At 46.4% G+C, this 17,316-nt stretch overlaps 1 protein-coding gene across 1 annotated transcript in view; it reads left to right on the top strand.

Moving 5' to 3' along the window:
- Positions 1–17,316, top strand: part of KIF5C (kinesin family member 5C) — a 154,532-nt gene that overhangs the window by 113,375 nt on the left and 23,841 nt on the right. Inside the window, exons 16-21 of the mRNA XM_043894727.1 lie at positions 3,813–4,001; positions 7,373–7,490; positions 10,137–10,213; positions 11,524–11,633; positions 13,808–13,909; positions 14,138–14,198. Coding sequence (XP_043750662.1) covers positions 3,813–4,001; positions 7,373–7,490; positions 10,137–10,213; positions 11,524–11,633; positions 13,808–13,909; positions 14,138–14,198 — 657 coding nt within the window. The remainder of the gene's footprint in view (positions 1–3,812; positions 4,002–7,372; positions 7,491–10,136; positions 10,214–11,523; positions 11,634–13,807; positions 13,910–14,137; positions 14,199–17,316) is intronic.

The raw sequence follows: 17,316 nt of genomic DNA, 5'->3' as shown, positions 1-17,316 counted from the left end.
GTAAATTTCACTGATAACTCTCACTTAGATAGCATCACATTCTGCTTTTTCCCTTACAATTATGATTTAGTTCGTAATTGTAAGGAAAAAATTCATCATGGCAATGGGCATTAAAGAGGAGTAATTATGTGACTTTGGGCAAGTTACTTTATTTATCTGGGTTTCATATTCCTAATTTGTAAAATGATAAGATGAGTCCATATTATCTTGAAGATGGTCAGCCCAGGAATTGCATGAGTTATGCATATATTTCTTAGATCTATCACTGTGGGTACAGATACTTTTCTTATTGGCGATGAGTATTCAGTTGATATAATTCTTTTGATCTAAAAAATGAGATCAAGGAAATGTTTTTTGGTGATCTTGTGTTTTTAATCCTAAAAATCCTATTCAGCCCCCATGGTGGTGTTCTGGGGCGAGAGGGAAAAGATGGCTGCTTGAGTCTTTCTCAGCCCTCAGTTCTAGGATACAGCAGGCCTGAACAGCAAAGAAACAGAAGAACTCATATTTCTCCGGCTCAGTCATGTCTGGGGGCATTTTCAGAGTCCAGGCAATACTTAAGTCAACAAAACGAGATGAGAGCAGCAAATGACGAGATGAGCCTGGTGTTGACTTTATCCAGGTTTACTAGTGAGCCTCTTCTTTTCATGTTCCAATGTCACCGGTCTTTCTTTAAGGCAGAGATTTCTAGATTTCTAGCCACAAGCAGAATAACAAGTTGAGGTTGAATAAACGAAATGGATTGGATTAGCTGCCGAGTTTTCTTCCAACCTCAGGTCTAGCTGAGGTGGAGATGAAGAAGTTCAAGCAGGTGAGAGAGACCCCGGGCCCCACCTCCATGAGGGACCTGGCTGTGGCTGGGCCAGAGATGCAGATAAAACTGTTCCGGATCCTGGGCCTGAAGTCAGCCTTCATCACTGATAGCTCCCGTCTCATCAACTTCTTCAGCACAGCCTGGGCTCTGCTGGGGCTAGGGTGTGAGTTCCAGTCCCCACAGAATGGTGGCTGGGGTCCTCACCTCCAAGAGGGCTTGCTTCTTCATTCACCTCCTGCTCCTCAACCTCTTGGAAGCAACTTTATCATCTCTGTGCTGCACTTGTAAATAAAACTGACATTTCTAGACGCTTTTTTTAATAAGGATTTTTTAAGTCCCGTTATGACTTTGTAGGGCTTTGGTTGCTCAAGCAGTAAAGAATCTTCCTGCAGTGCAGGAGACTCAGGAGACGGGGGTTCGATCCCTGAATTGGGAAGATCCTCTGGACAAGGAAATTGCAACCCACTCCTGTATTCTTGCCTGAAGAATCCCATGGACAGAGGAGCCAGGCGGGCTGCAGTCCATGAGGTCACAACAGAGTTGGACACAACTGAGTGACTAAACAGCAACAATAAATGACTTTTTAGGTCTTAGAATGTGAACAGTCACTTCCCTTCCCTTTTACTTGGCCTAGAAATGGCACCTCGGATGACTGCTCTGTGCTTTAGAGACGTGGGAGGGGGTGATTCCTGTACAGGCAGATGGAAGGGGAGGCAGTCTCTTCTGCTGAATTAGTCATCCACACTGGGCCTCATAGTCTAGTACATACGTTTCAGTCACTGTCAGACCCAGAGGAGAGTTATTAAATAATCCTACAGCAGCAAACTCTGATTCTTCTTTTTAAAATAACAGTATACTGGAATTACTGAAAACTCTGAACTTACTTGACTGTATACATGAGCTCATAAGCAGTAAGAAACCTTGCAGTTAATATTTGCTTGGAGTACTGTGTTGTTTTTTTTTTTTTCCCCATAGGGAAAAAAATTCAAAATCTGCTGATTCAAAATCTCCTTTTTGACCTCCTGGAATAAGTGTAGGCTTCAGAAGTTATGGTTCTGGTTTAAGGGAAGAAATACCCAGTTCTAACTTTGGAAAATGCCCATTATAGTATTTTTTTTTCTACTCATCTCCAATTCGGATGTCACCTGGGCATAGAACACAATGTGCCCTCAGCTGAAGAACATCTTAGAGGAGGACGTGTTCCCTTCCCACGACACCCTAACTCGGTTCAGCCATGTTCTACCCCCAGGAGCTGGTATAGGTTGTGAATTCCACACAAAAGAGATGGATGTCCCCTTACCTTTGTACAGAAAAACAATACACAGGGTACACTTGGTCAGGCTAAAGAATGAGTTTCTCATCTCTGTACCATGTTGGACTGATCACCAAGACAGAAGGATAAAACTGAATTTAAAGATTGTGGGGTTTTCTCATCTGTTATCTCCATGATACTGGATTATGAAAGGAGTGTAATGAGTGGTATTGGTAGGCAAATCGCTGGCAGTCAGAAATGTAACTGATTAGTAAGAACCTCTGTTAAAGTAAGGGGCTTCCCTGGGGGCTTAGCTGGTAAAGAATCCACCTGCAATGCAGGAGACCTGGGTTTGATCCCTGGGTTGGGAAGATCCCCTGGAGAAGGGAATGGCTACCCACTCCAGTATTCTGGCCTGGAGAATTCTGTGGACTGTATTGTCCATGGGGTTGCAGAGAGTTGGACATGACTGAGCGACTTTCACTTTGACTTCTGTTCAAGTAAGATGGAGTCAGATGTTGATACTTGTGGATATTCTTGCTGTGAACCTGGACTCTGAATTGTGTTGATTGACCCTGAGACATTTAACAACATTGTCGGGGAATTTTTAGGGGAAGGTTGACACCAGATTACAGGCACTCAGCTCTGTCCAGTGTACTTTTTACCTGCTGCCAATTTTCAGGGTTGATAGACCACTCCGTGTTCCTAGCTCTTAAATGTTTGCTGAAAAAAATAGTCATACGATGAGTTAATGACAACAATAATGACAAAAGTGGGCAGATGGAGTGTATTGTGAAACATCAAAAAACAGAGTTGGGATGACTGTCTTAGAATAACTGAAGCCTCTGTTCATGGGATGGGTACTGGAGAGGGCTCTTATTTTCTCCTGAGGTGCTAGGATGCCCTCTGGTGGTTAAACAAAATATTCGCAGTTACTTTGCTCCTCAGGGCCATCAATTCTGCCATCTCAGCAAATGGGCTGCATTATTTGTATCCTGTAGAGCTCTGAAAATTAGACAACAAACATGAGATGGTGCAAGGATTCTGGTTGTCAGAATCTCTTCTTCTAAAGGTGAATTTAGACTGTTATTCTCAGGTGATCTTAACTAAGCGAGATTCCTGTGTGCTTGGAAGAGGCAAGAAAACATTGGTCGTAATGAGAAGTCATTCAGGAAAACTTTCATCCAGAGGTATTTCTGGTGATAGCACGTTCTTGTTCATTAGATTCTTTAATTGAGAACTATATAGAAAATCCTCTGTATTACAACCTTTGCTTATAGAAACATGTTCAAGTTCTTAGACTGCTTGTTTCTCTGGATAGCAGACTGTAGAGAACATAATTGAAGTTTTGAATGATTTCTTTTGGGACACAGGATCACCTTTAGGAACACTGGGTTTTGCTGCCCTTCCAGAAAAGTAAGGAACACCTCTTCAGACTTATCTCTTTTTAAAATTTCAACATCTTTTTCTGCTGATATCACCTCTTTCATTCTAGAAAATCAATTGCAATGAAAAACCTGGTTAATTGAAGATTATGTTAGTTGAGGTGTTTTATTGGAAGTTTTATCCAAGGTTTCAGAGAACTTGGGATTGAACCTATAGTTCAGCTTGTGGTTCTCAGCTTGTGGTCCTGCGATTAGGGATTCCTAACCCAGAAATCCACAGACATCCCCATGGACAGGTTTCAGGGCGCTGTGAACCTCTGGCGATCGTAGGCGTCACTGAGTGGTTCCCTCCTGTGCTCAGCTGGCAGATGTGAACGGAGTCATTGAGGAGGAGTTCACCATGGCCCGGCTGTACATCAGCAAGATGAAGTCGGAGGTCAAGTCTCTGGTGAACCGCAGCAAACAGCTCGAGAGTGCCCAGATGGACTCCAACAGGAAGATGAATGCCAGCGAGCGGGAGCTGGCAGCGTGCCAGCTGCTCATCTCCCAGGTAGGCCACCCCTTTGTTCCTCTGGAAATATGTTTCCTCCACGTGCTTACTGGGGCTGATGGTGCCTAATAGGGACAGCTGATGGACTTGTCCGTGACCTCCCAGGCAGCGACCGGCCAGGCTTATTCTTAAGGCTAGGTTTAGTTGTACAAATTATATGAATTACCTTCAGTCTTTTTTTTTTTAAGGGATGTGTCTACATATCTTTATCTAGCTATTTATAAATAAGTAGATAGGTAGGTAGGATAGATAGTGATGTATAATGAGTGGGAAAGATTCAGTTCGGTTCAGTGGCTCAGTCGTATCTGACTCTTTGCCACCCCATGGACTGCTGCACGCCAGGCTTCCCTGGAAAAGTGGAAAAGATTGGGTGGCATCTAAAACAGCTCTCAGCTAAGGCAGCATTCTTTGATCCTTTAGTCTCTACGACAGATCCAGTTTAATACGGGGCAGCAGAAACCGCCACCACTACCGCTACTGCTGTTACTGGTGGCAGTAGCAGGAAACATTTTACTGAGTGCTTCCAGTGTACTGTGTACTGTGTTAAGCACTTGACGTGCATTCTCTCACTTGATCTGTAGAAAAATTCTGATAGGCAGGTGTTCTGATTGTCCTTGCTTTTTAGATAAGGAGAATGAGACTTGAGAGATTAAATATACTGTCCAGACTCACATAGACAGTGAAAGGCAGAGCTGGAACTCAAACCTTTGTTTGAGTCCCTTCAAAGCCTTGAAGGGATTTTCAAGCCCCAGTGATGAGGTACTCTTCTGTCCATTAGAAAGCATTTTCATTTTAGCATGGTGGTTTCAGAAAACAGCAGCCTCGTTTCTGGTCTGCCACTGTACCTGAGGCTGGTGTTTGGGTTTGCGGCTTCTGTGAGTGGTCGAGAGTGTGCTGCTCACTGCCTCAGCCCAGGCGTTAAAATAGCTAAAGTCATTTGGGGAGAGCAGATACCAGCGTGTAATGGCACATCAGACAGCGCTGAGAAGCAGACGAGAGCACACTTCATCCTGTATGCTTTTAAACACAGGAATGTGTCATCATACAACCATCTCCAGCCTCGTCTCCCACTGTAGTCATCTAAGAGATGCAGATTAAAGCATCAAGTTTCCATTTTATAAATAACATAGTAGGCAAAGAAGTGTTTAAGAGATTAGTCAGTGCTAGTGTGTAATACTGAAATTTATATACATTGTTGAGAAAAGTGTAATTTGGTCAGTCCCTTTGGAAAGCACCTTGGAAGTCAAAACCCATAAAAGTGTAAGTATACTTTGGCCAGTAACTTCACTTATAGCATTTTTCATTGTTAATGAAAGTGAAAATTTTTCATTTCATATGGTATTATCATTCCCTGATTTAAAATATTAGCACTTACATGGAAGATGTTGATTGAAGTATTACTTTCATTTTAATAAAATAGGCAACTATTTATTGAGAGACTAATAACATAAAGTTACATGGAAGGATATTATGCAGCTCTTACCAAAAATGTATGAAACTTAGTCATTTGGAAAGTATAATTATATAAAGTTAAATAAAAATGGAAATGCCGAGTGACAGATCTATGCTATACCTTGCAACTTGGTAAAATACGCACTTGTATAGATAAGACCAGGAATATAGAGGGAAAATACCTGATAGCGTGGTTTATGGGTGACATTTCTACTACTTTTTCTGGATTTGCTGGACTCTTCGGCATTTTTATAATTTATGAAAATTGAGAAGAAAAATGATAAACATTAGGGCATGGTACACTTCAGGTCTGATTTCCAGGTCACCTGTTACTCTGAGAGCATGTGCTTCTGAAGCACTCTGTCCCTAACATTTGAAGGCCAACGCACATGCACAGACAGAGGCCCCGCGGCCCAAAGCCCACTATCTTTCCTTCCATCTGGACACATCAGCCTCCCTGTCCAAGTCAGGCCCCTTCCACACGTTCTGTGAGCTGATGGAGCTGTGCAACTGTGTCAGCTGTAATCTATGTAAATGGGTGATGGAAGCTGCATTGCTGCTCCTGGGGGTGACCTTAGGGTCACTAGAGTAAGGACTTGTTTTCCAGACTCACTGTGATCTAGAAGAGGATGTGGGTTCTGGGTGGGCACGCTCCCTTGGCATAGAACTTTGCCCCGTAGTCTGGGGTACAGGCAGAGGACTGCCCAAGTAGGGTGCTCTAAAGTGTCAGACCCAGGACTGGGGCCCCAGTTGCCCAGATCTTCAGAGTGACACACACTTCGGGTGTATGAGATTGGAGTCAAGAATATTAGGATGGTTTGGGGTTAAAGAATAACCGTGTTGGTTAGACAGTGCTTTCTGCATTAGCAACAAATACAGTTTTCCCTTAGGTGCTATTTTGTACTCTGCCACAATTTACACAAAACCAAAGATTTAGTCATTATTACCTGGGGTTCAAAAGTAAGAAAAACCTTGTTTGTTTATTTTCTGACGTGATCTAAGGAGCCTGACAAAATATTTCCAGCTAAAATGCTATTATCTCCTTTGTTTATACTCATCCTTGTCACCAAAAGCTATCTTATAAAATACCTGCTCCAGCAAAGTCCCATTTCCCAGAGGTTATTTCATTACATTAGAGCTCCACCTCCAGGGTCCTCCTGGCTAAATATGATCCATGTAGATACGGGGGAGGAGGCGTCTGCATATTTCCATCTGCCTGGAGGGGACTGCTGTTCCTGTTCAGTTACAAGCTCTCATTCCTTCATTCATTCCTTCACTCCATTATTATCTATTAACTCTATGCTTTCATGGAGCTAACAAGTAGAAAAAAAAATAGATGAATCAATAGATGTTAGGTGCTGTAAGAAAATGTTGGGGCCCAAGTAAAAAGGATCCAGCCAGGCCCATGGCTGGCAGGGTGTTGGGGAGAGCTTCCTCGGGAGAGGAAAATGGAAATGCAGAGTCTCTGAAATAGGAATTGTTGTGCTTGAAAGGCAGAAAGTGTAAAGACATAATACTTGAGTTCCAAAGAAGAAATCCAAAGGTACAGGTTCAAAGAGTGAAGCCCGCAGCCTTGACACTTTTCCAGCCCCTTTCTTTCCAGCAGACTCTGTTTTTTACAAAGAGGAAAACCAGCTTGAGCTTTGGTATGTTAGTTTAATAGATGTTAAGGAAGGGCATGGTAAGGAAGGCCATGAGCAGGGGAATGAGGCAGAGAAGCACATGGGGAAAAGAGGACTGTCTTAGTCTGTGATCCCAGATCCCAAGCCTCGGGCAGAATAGGCACTTGGCTCTTGGGACTCAAACAGAGGAGTCAAGAACTCCTCCTCTGTTGCATTTTCCTGTTGGACGGTCCTGGGCAATCCAGGATAATCACTTGCTAGTCATTCACAGCCGCCTTTCTGTTTGCTTGTTTAAAGCATGAAGCCAAGATTAAATCCCTGACGGACTACATGCAGAACATGGAACAGAAGAGGAGACAGCTTGAAGAGTCCCAGGACTCGCTCAGTGAAGAGCTGGCCAAGCTCCGAGCCCAAGGTGAGCAATCGACCACTTTTCGGGTGCCCAGAGGTTGGCCTGAATCAGACACACTGTAGTTGGCTGGACTCTTGATGTTTAATTTTGCTCAGTTAAAGCATTTGTATGTCTACTGAAAACAGTGGTGTAATTGGAGTGGGGTAGAGGGTAGAGAACCATCTAGAAGACTGCCCCCACCCCATGTCTGCCTCTCTTTGCATTTTCCCTCAGTCCACCCTGCTGCCCAAGTCAGAATCCTCTCCCTTCTTCACTTCCTGTCACCAAGTCCTGTACATTCAACCTGCCAGATGCTTCTCTGGTTCTGTTCATCTCCAGCTTCATTGTCACTAATTAAGAATTGTGGCTCCGTTCATTGACCGAGGGGCTAAACCCTAGCATGTTCGAGGCTGACCGCTGCGCTGTATCCCAAGGGAGGATTCCAAAATCAAGTCTTACCTTGTCTCTAGCCCCAGACCTCCGACTTTTCCATGCTGTCCTGTTGCTCTAAATATCAATTCTGAACTTGCAGCCATGGTTCCCCTGCATCTTGCATCCTTTGAGCAAACTTTGCCTTTTCTAGGCGGTCTCCTGACCCCTTTGTGAAAGAATGTGCTCAGCACATAGGAAGCACTCAATAAATATGAATAAATAGAAGAGATTCAAGAGAAATGACTGGAAATGTAGAAACCAGGACAGGATTAATGATGTATGTGTTGTGGTGAAATGGGAACACACAGATCTTATGAGTTGCAAAGAAAACTGGTAAAATCCCTTTGGGAAGCATTTTGAAAATACATATTAATCATTCTAACATTTTTCATACCTTTTACTCCTCAAATCTCAAATATTCGTTGCAGAATTCTTGAGAATTCATTGCTTATATTAGTGGAAAAAAAAGAAATCCTAATCCTAAATGTCCAACAGTTAAATGAGCTATCGTATGTGGTTTAAAAGAATAGGTTTTTTTTTCATCTTGGAGATGAAATACATGAAGACCAAGCAACAGTGTTTACAATGCATTAGATTAAACATCATAATATATAATTTTATCTTTACTGTGGTTATAACATTTAAAAATCAATGGATACTTATGTTTGAAGGCCTATAAAATTAATATTTGAAGGGAACATGGTTTTAGTAGGGTAACAGGATTGGTGACAGTGTTATCCTTTTTTATTTATTGTTGTATTGTCTATTTGCTCAGTAAATACATTTTGCTTCAAATGGCAACGCAAATTAACAAAAGAGAACACACCCACCCCCGCTATGAGTTTGTAAGGTTTTCTTTATGAGATAAGGGATGTTGGGAATAGAATGCTCTACCCAAAAGTTGACATGGAAAAGAAGCTTTCCCTCTGGTCAATGGCTTCTGCAGTGGTGCCACTGAGTGGAAATAAAATCAAAGCACTGATGTCCACTAAAAAAGATGCATAATGTGAAAGTTGCGAGTTAAGTTTTATTTGGGGCAAAATGAGGACTGCAACCCAGGAGATAGCACCTCAGATAGCTCTGAGAAAGTGCTCCAAGGAGGTAGTGTGGGAAGGTCAATATATATGATTTTGGTGAAGGGGGAGTTCACACCATCAGGCACTTAACTTACATAAAGTTTTCTGCTAGCCATGAGGAGTTAAATTTCACCATCAAGAGATTTAGTGCTTTTCTAGATAGGAGGAGATGCACAGATTGGGATTCATGAAATCAGTTCCTGAAAATATCTAAAGACCTGTTCCACCAGTTTCCCTGGAGCACAAGATGCCTCATTTCTCCACCCTGAGCTCCCTGCAGGGCGTGTCGAAGGTCAACAGCTGCAGCAACAACAGGGTTCAGTCTCCGCAGAGGCAGATGGCAAATGCCCTTGGCAAGTGCCAATTTGTAGTTGACACTGAAATATAAAGTGAAACAGAATGGAGAGAATACTTAATGACTTGAATGTCACTGTCGGAAACCCTTTTGGTCCCTCCACCTGAGGCTGCCGATGGTCCATGGGGCTCAGCGAGACCCCTGACCAAGAGGAGGGTGGGGCTGACGCCCCCTCCCCAGAGGTATGGCCCGTAGCGCCATGCCCCCAGCACAGCGTGGGCTTCCTGCTTAGTCTGGAGAGAGTTATTTTATGTTTCTATTTTCTTTGTGCTTGTCCCTAGATTATTTTCCTGCTCCAGATTCTTAGAGAATACCCATGGGAGGTAAATTAGCTCTTTCCGAAACTCTAATATTGGCAGGAATCCAAATACCACTAATATTTGCAGAGAGCATTGTCAGTGACCATGCACATTTATGCACACCGGCAGGAGTGGCTCACCAGGCCTGGTGGGGAGCAGTCCTCTGAGGGCGTGGAGTGGCAGCCCCGTTAGGTCCAGCATGACCGCTCCAGGTTCACATGTCCCCTCTAATCGCCATTCTCCCTGGAGGACTTCCACAGTCTCCCTGGAGAGATCAGCCTTGATTTAACAAGCTGGAAGTCCTGAGGTGTGGAGGGGTATCTGAGAGTGACATTCAAGAAGTCCTCCTTCAGAGGCATGTTCCTTTATTCCATGGTGGTAACTTGGTGAGATAAGCTGATGTTTCACTATATTCCTTTCTGTTGTGTTTTTTTTTTTTTAATTTTTACTTTTGGATGGGAATCCTGCCGGTTAAATCTTTTACATCATCCTTTAAAATTCAAAACAGAAAAAATGCACGAAGTCAGCTTCCAGGATAAGGAAAAGGAGCATCTGACCCGGCTTCAGGATGCTGAGGAAATGAAGGTGTGTATGCAGCCCCTTCCAGGAGCCCCGCACACCCTGGGACTGGATTTTCTTCATCTGGGAAAATCCAGCTCCTTTCCGAGATGTATGAGGTGAGGTAGGAAGGAGGGGGGCGGGACTGGGGCCGGGCATCAGAGCTGCTCTCAGAGGGCGGCCAGACTTAGAAGTGAGATGGACGTGCAGGTGTCCAGGCCCGCTGAGATGTCTGCAGACAATACTTACGTTGCATCAGTACATTTCTCTTCCCGCTCACGAGCAGGAGGGAGACGGTGCACCTTCCAGTAGCCGCGCTGGCCGCTCGTCACAGCCTCTGCAGAAACGGTCACCCCTCTTTTGAATGGAAGGATACACCTCCCCTCTATCTTTTAAAGAAATACCCCCAATTTGAATTTACATCTCAAACACAGGGGTCTTTATTTTGGTCACATTTTAAACAGAAATGGAAATGTGGGGAAGAAGATTGGGAAATAAGGGTTCTAGGTGGATAAAATGAAATAGGAGAAAATGTAGAACTTTTGATTATGTGTGTGTGTGCATGAATGCACACGCTTAGTTCCTCAGTCATGTCCAACTCTTTGCGACCCCATGGACTATAGCCTGCCAGGCAGGCTCTTCTGCCCATGCGATTTTCCAGGCAAGAATACTGGAGTGGGTTGCCATTTCCTTCTCCAGGGGATCTTTCTGACCCAGGGATTGATCCCTCGTTTCTTGTGTCTCCTGCATGGGCAGGTGCATTCTTTACCACTAGAGCCACCTGGAATGATTTTAGACAAACCCCACGCTTCTCTGGGTGTGAGTCCCGTAGTTAAAGTGATGCCATGCATGACACTGTTCAGCCAACAAGCCTGCCTCGCCTGGCTGGGCCTCTCCTGTGTTCACGTCACTTTGGTGGAAAGGTGCTTGGAGCATCATCATAAATCCCTGCAGTGGACAGGGCTGGGAGGTTATTGACATTTTACTGGTGGGGAAGTACAGCTCTGAGAGGTGCCATGGCCTGAGGTCAACCAGGTAGTAAGAGGTCAGTGACCTCAGGGTGACCTGGCGAGAGAAGCTATGTGGCTTAGGTGAGCTATGGAAAGTCAGAGGCAAGCCCTTCCCTCATGAAACATGGTCATTTGCCCATGGGAACTACTCAGTTTTCTAACAGATCCTTGGATATGGTTGTCCCTATAAAGCAGGGTAGGTCCTGGGCCCTGGTATGGGGATCTGACAGCTGAGGGAGGTGGGATAGGAGGCAGCACCCCAGTCTTGGCACAGCGCTGGCTGAGAGCCAACAGCGGCTGACACATTTCGCTTGGCCTGGGTTGCAGAAGGCACTGGAGCAGCAGATGGAGAGTCACAGGGAAGCTCATCAGAAGCAGCTGTCCAGACTCCGGGATGAAATCGAGGAGAAGCAGAAAATCATCGATGAGATTCGGGAGTGAGTTGTCCCGGGGGACTCGCAGGGCGTGGAGGCGGGCACAGGCCCTGTGCCAGCCTAGAGGGACGTAGCGTCTAGCCCGGGTCTCTGTTCTCCTTGCCCTGTGGGCGCTGGGCTCCGCCCTGGTGTCACAGGGAGCTGGGTTGTGATGCTTCTGAGGTCTGTTCCCCATCTGGAGTCCAACCTCTGGGGGCTCTGGTGGGCAGGTAGCAGGTTGGCCCAGCTGCCCTGCCTGGTGCCCGGCAGAGCAGGACACATTGGTGACTCGCGTGGACAGACATGTGCCCCTGTAGGTGGGGATGCGTTCCTATGAGAGTGTGAAAAAACCTGCTGGGTTAATAAATGCTCCAGAGGAGACGGTCGGCTCCTGCTGCCTCCTCGCCCAACACGTACCCGCGTCTGCACAGCTTGGAGTCACCTGGTCACACACGTGGGCTCTTAGGGACCCACGCTGTTGGGTGCCTGTCTGTGCTCGAGGACGTCATTGCAGCTGGGCTCCAGTGACACCTTCTCAAGGCCGTTCTTCTGTTGCAGCTGCTGCTGAACGGCCCCCCTGCTCAGTAATCACCCCTCCCCGCTCCTCTCACCTTCCCACATCATCAACACAAGTCCCCAGGCTGGGAGGCACCTTTAGGCTCCTCTCCTGAGGATTCTTAACATTTTTGCACAGTGAGTGCCTTTGCAGAACAATGTGTTTACATGTCCCAAATAAAAGAGGAAAACAAAACCAGTTATATTGAAATATATTGAAATACAGTTCATTCCACGCCCCCATGTCCCCCGCCCCATTCTAGACTAAAGGTTCTCTCCTTTTTGTTTCTATAGATGAAGAAATAAGATTTTTATACAGAATCAAAGCTAAATGATTTCCTTAAGGTCATACTGTTAAACAGGAATCAAACTGGAGTTGGAGTTATTCTCCAGACTACTGATCCAAATCTCTTTGCTTGTACCGCATATTTGCATTTTAAAAGCAGAAGTGTAAATGATGCCATGGGTAGGATCTGTGCAGTCTACCTAGGAAAGCCCTTAGCATCGTCTCTCCCCTTTGGGGCCACCCCATGCTCCCTGTCAGGTTCTGCTTTCGCCTTTAAGCATGGCTTTTGTTTGTTATTCTGATGAATCACCCACAAATCATTCAACTGGGAGGAGCGGGAAGGGAGGGAATGGAGGTGAGAGAGATGGAGGGTCTCTGAATGAGTTGACAGGTGGGGGGAGTTTCCTTGGCCTGTGCCTTTCATCTGGCCTCTGGGTTTTCCTTCAGATAGTGTGTAAGCTATTCGGTATGGTCAGGTGGGCATGGGAATACAAAAGTTTTTATGAGGACAGCATGTGTGCTAAATCGTGTCCAACTCTTTGAAACCCTATGGACTGTAGCCCACCAGGCTCCTCTGTCCATGGGATTCTCCAGGCAAGAATACTGGAGTGGGTTGCCATGCCCTCCTCCAGGAGATCTCCCTGACCCAGGGATCAAGCGTGCGCCTCTTATATCTCCTGCATTGGCAGGTGGATTCTTTACCAGTAGCACTACCTGGCAAGGACTGGGGTACATAAAATGACCCAGTGCTCCCATCCGGGTGGTGAGTTTCTTTTTTTTTTTTTTTTTTTTTTTGAGTTTCTTTTTTGTAGCAGCCCAGACTTTCTTTGTGTTTCCTCTCTCTGACCACTGCCCCCACTTCCCCCTCCTCCCTGACCCGAAGACCTCACAGAGCAGAATGGTCCCTATGTCAGCCAGGGAGTTGGACTTGGGAGATGTTTTCAGAACATGGGACCAGAGAGGAAGGGAAGGTCAGAGTGGCCAGATAAGGTTCCAGGAGTGCATGCATACCATCTGTGGGGCAGAAAAAGAATTCTTACTGGACTCTCTCTTCCTGTTTTAAAATATTGGCCCCTTTCCCATCTCATTTTTTTTCCCCTTCCAGAGCTCTTGCATAAGCCAGCTATAAATACATTCTTAAAGCCTTATGTTTCATGCCTCTTAGATGTTCCCAGAAATTAGTTTTCACTCGGGCAGGGAGGAAGCTGTGAGGTTGTTCTCTGATCTCTCAGAGTCCTCTAGAATTGCCGCCTTTATTGCACAGAGCTAATGGGCTTGGAACAGAATCTTGTCTTCAGTTGCATGACTCAGAATCTCAGGGTGGTGTGGAATGAGTTGATGTTTCCTCTCATTTCAGTTTGAATCAGAAACTGCAACTAGAACAGGAGAAGCTCAGTTCTGATTATAACAAGCTGAAAATAGAGGACCAAGAGAGAGAAATGAAACTGGAAAAGCTCTTGTGAGTACGCTTTAAATATTTCCTCTATTTTCTCTCATCCCCATGAAATCTCCGCCAGTCCACACTGGTGATTCAGGTACCAAGATAGTCAGGTTAGGTCTGGCCAATTTAAAAACAGACCCTGAGTTGGTGAGTTGGTTTGTTTTGTTGATTTATTTGCAGATGCATGGTGTCTGTGAGAATCTCTGATGCCCCTTTGGTGGTTCATGGTTCCTTTCTGTTTTTCAGATTGCTCAATGATAAAAGGGAGCAAGCCAGAGAGGACCTCAAAGGGCTGGAGGAGACAGTGGTATGTTGATGTGTTTCCCAACTCATTTGAGTCTCAAAGACCAGATTCGTTTATGATCTTTTGAATTTGTTTCTTCTAAAATTTTATCTGTGCATGCCTTTCTTGAGTATCATTTTAAACAGAAAGCTTCCTATGGAAACACGAGAGCTGTAGAATTTATTCCCCAGGTCTTGACACAGTGATTAACCATCCAGCCGTCCTTAGGAGTATAACCCTGGAGTCCTGATGAGATTTAAACTCAAATCAATGTCTGCAGTTTTGCCACCTCTGCACATTGTGCTTACTTCCATTCAACAATCAGTGGATATTTGTTGAGCACCTGCTAAGGACTGTTCTTTTAGGTGCTTGGGTTGCATCAGTACACAACAGGGAGAAGAGGGTGGCCCTTGTGAAGCTGTCCTTCACTTGGGAAAGACAGACAGAGAACAATAAGCAAGTAGATCGTGGTCTCCATTAGGTGGTTATAGAAGGGGCACAGGATACTGGCTGGGGGAGGCCCCACTGGGAAGTAACATTTGAGCAGGAACTTAATTAGGAAAATGAAGGAGCCGTGGGGATATCTGGAGGAGGAGCCTGTGCCAAGGCCCTGAGGTCAGCCCACGACCCACATTTGGGGAACAGTAGGGAGATCAGTCTGTCTGTGGCCAAGAGGAGAGGCGGGGTAGGAGATGGGCACAGAGAGGTCGAGACAGAAGGGGAGCCAGGCCAGATTCGGCCTTGAGACCTGCAGGGTTTGTGGCGGAGGAGCGGCAGGTCCACTCCCCTTTGGAAGAAGGGCTCACCGTGTGAGAGCCTGGTTGCTCTGCTCTGTCCTACATCTGAATTCATTGGTTTGTCTCCTGGTCTGTTCCTGTTTTATTTGCCCCTGGGGATGGCTGCCTGATGCTGAGGGCTCTCAAGAGTCCTTCAGAGTGCCACACAGCCTGTGTTTGAAGACGGACATCCCGACATAGTCTCTAAATCTGGTGAAAACACATCCAGTCCTTGCACATGACATGTTGTTTAGATATAGGCAAGCATACTGTTTCCATCCGTACGTCATGTGAACTACTGTGGGACTGAACCTGAGTCCAGGAATTCAGTGACCCCAGACTGGGAGCAGGTGGTTGATCAGGGCTGGACCTGAGGCTGTGTTTTGGGCCCCTGGGTGAGAGTCGGCTACTCCTCAAGGCCGGATGGGGGCTCAAAGGGCACAGGCCGTTCAGGACAGAAGTAGAATGACCGTTGAGAGAAGCTGGGCCTCTTGAGCCTGGTGGAGAAGACAGTGGACGGAGCGGCTGGAGGGGAAACAAATGAAGCCATGACGTTGCTTTATCTATGTCTGTTTTCCTGGAGAAAGTGATACTCATAATCATAGATAGTTTATAACAATTCAGAAAAATATTGACCATTAACATGTTCCTATACTCCCACCAGCCGGAGGTCAATATTTCCGTGTCTTTCTTTACACTCACGCGCTCTCTCTCACAGTCTGTCACGTAGTACACCTTTCACGCTCACACCCAGAAACTCACTATTTACCTCGCTCCCTCTCACGGTCTCACCCACACGTGGGCACAATCGCGTGTTCTCTCTCACTCACCCGTCTTCACACACACTCACACCCGCAGGTCCCCACTCTCACGGCCTCATGCCTGTATTCACCCACTCACAAGCTCTTACACACTCAGCACATCCCCGTCACATGCTGACACACACATGCACAGCCACCCGTGGCCATCCACACATTCTCACTGGCATACTCTCACTTCTGCTCACTCACGCTCACAGCCTCCCTCACGTCCACTCACAGACACTCACTCCACGTACTCTCTCTCCCAGACTCACAAGATTTCTCTCTCTCATACTTACTTGTGAGCATGTTATTTTGCTCTGTTGAATACATTTCTTTTTTTCTCTTTTTTTTTGGGGGTGTGTGTGTGTACGCGCACGCGCTCAGCTTGTGGAATCTTAGTTTCCTGACCAAGGATCGAACCTGTGCCCCCTGCAATGGAAGCGTGCTGTCCTAACCACTGGACCAGCAGGGAATTTGCTTGAATATGTTTTTAACAACACATTTTCCTCACTCGCCTCCTCAGATACATTGGTTCTCCCTGCCACACCTACATGCCTACCCTTGCATCCATTCCCCACCCCCGCCCCCACATCATACACACACTCAGACACTCAGTCCCTCGCACGTGGACAGACCCACCAATACAGCCTCCCACGAGCGCTCGCTCTCCGTCCACGTACACGCACATACATCACACACACAAACACTGGAGCCCTGCAGTCTGTGCCAGGCTAGACGTGGGTGTTACTGCTTATCCTTCCATCACATCCTCCCATGCTGTCAGTGTTCCTCAGAGGTGGCTTGCTGTCTTTGGCTGACCTTTCCTGAGCCCGCCTCAGCTCAAGGCTGCTCTGCCTCCTGGAGTGTCTGGAAAAGGTCAGGGTGGGACCTGCCACTAGGGACCAAGGTCTGTAAAGCCCACTCCAGGGGCAACATTTGGAAAGGCCAGCCGGCCGGTGGGGACGTTTCTGGGACCCCAGGCAGCCCTCTGGCTTTAGCAGGACACTTCGTGTGGGCTCTGGGGCTAGACCCCTCCTCCCTCTGCTGGTAAAGCTTGTGTCTCCACCGCTCTGGTCCCACCCTCGCTGTGACAGGAAGCTGAGCCCTGATTTTACACGGAGAGCAGCACCCGTGCGGGGAGAGGCCTGAAGAAAAGCAGTCAGGGTGGAGGGAGAAATAACGCACATGATGGAGGAAGATTCACGGCCCCAGGAAGCCAGATGGGAGTTGCCTAGGCATACATGTGTGGCTTATCAGCCATTTCCAAGCTCTGAACTACCTGTGTTAAACTGTTTATAGAAGTTACTTAAAACCAAACAAGAAAGAAAGTCGCCAAGCTCAGGACTCTGGATTGTTTGGTGCTTGCCCCCGAAGAATCGCCTGGCCCTTTGACAAGGCACCTAGGTCTTCTCTTCTTGTTTCCCTGTGGGGTGGTGGTGGTTTTCATGGAAAGTCTTTTCTGTGATTATAGTTCAGTCATTAATCAACCACCTGAAGCAGGGAGCAGAGCTCGCAGAGCAGAGGGCCAGGGCTGAGCTCTGGGCCAGAGGCGCGGACCGCGTG

The sequence above is a fragment of the Cervus elaphus genome, chromosome 33, assembly GCF_910594005.1.
Source record: "Cervus elaphus chromosome 33, mCerEla1.1, whole genome shotgun sequence".
NCBI classification, from domain to species: domain Eukaryota; kingdom Metazoa; phylum Chordata; class Mammalia; order Artiodactyla; family Cervidae; genus Cervus; species Cervus elaphus.
The sequence above is the reverse complement of the archived record's forward strand: the minus strand, read 5'-3'. Positions and strand labels throughout refer to the sequence as shown.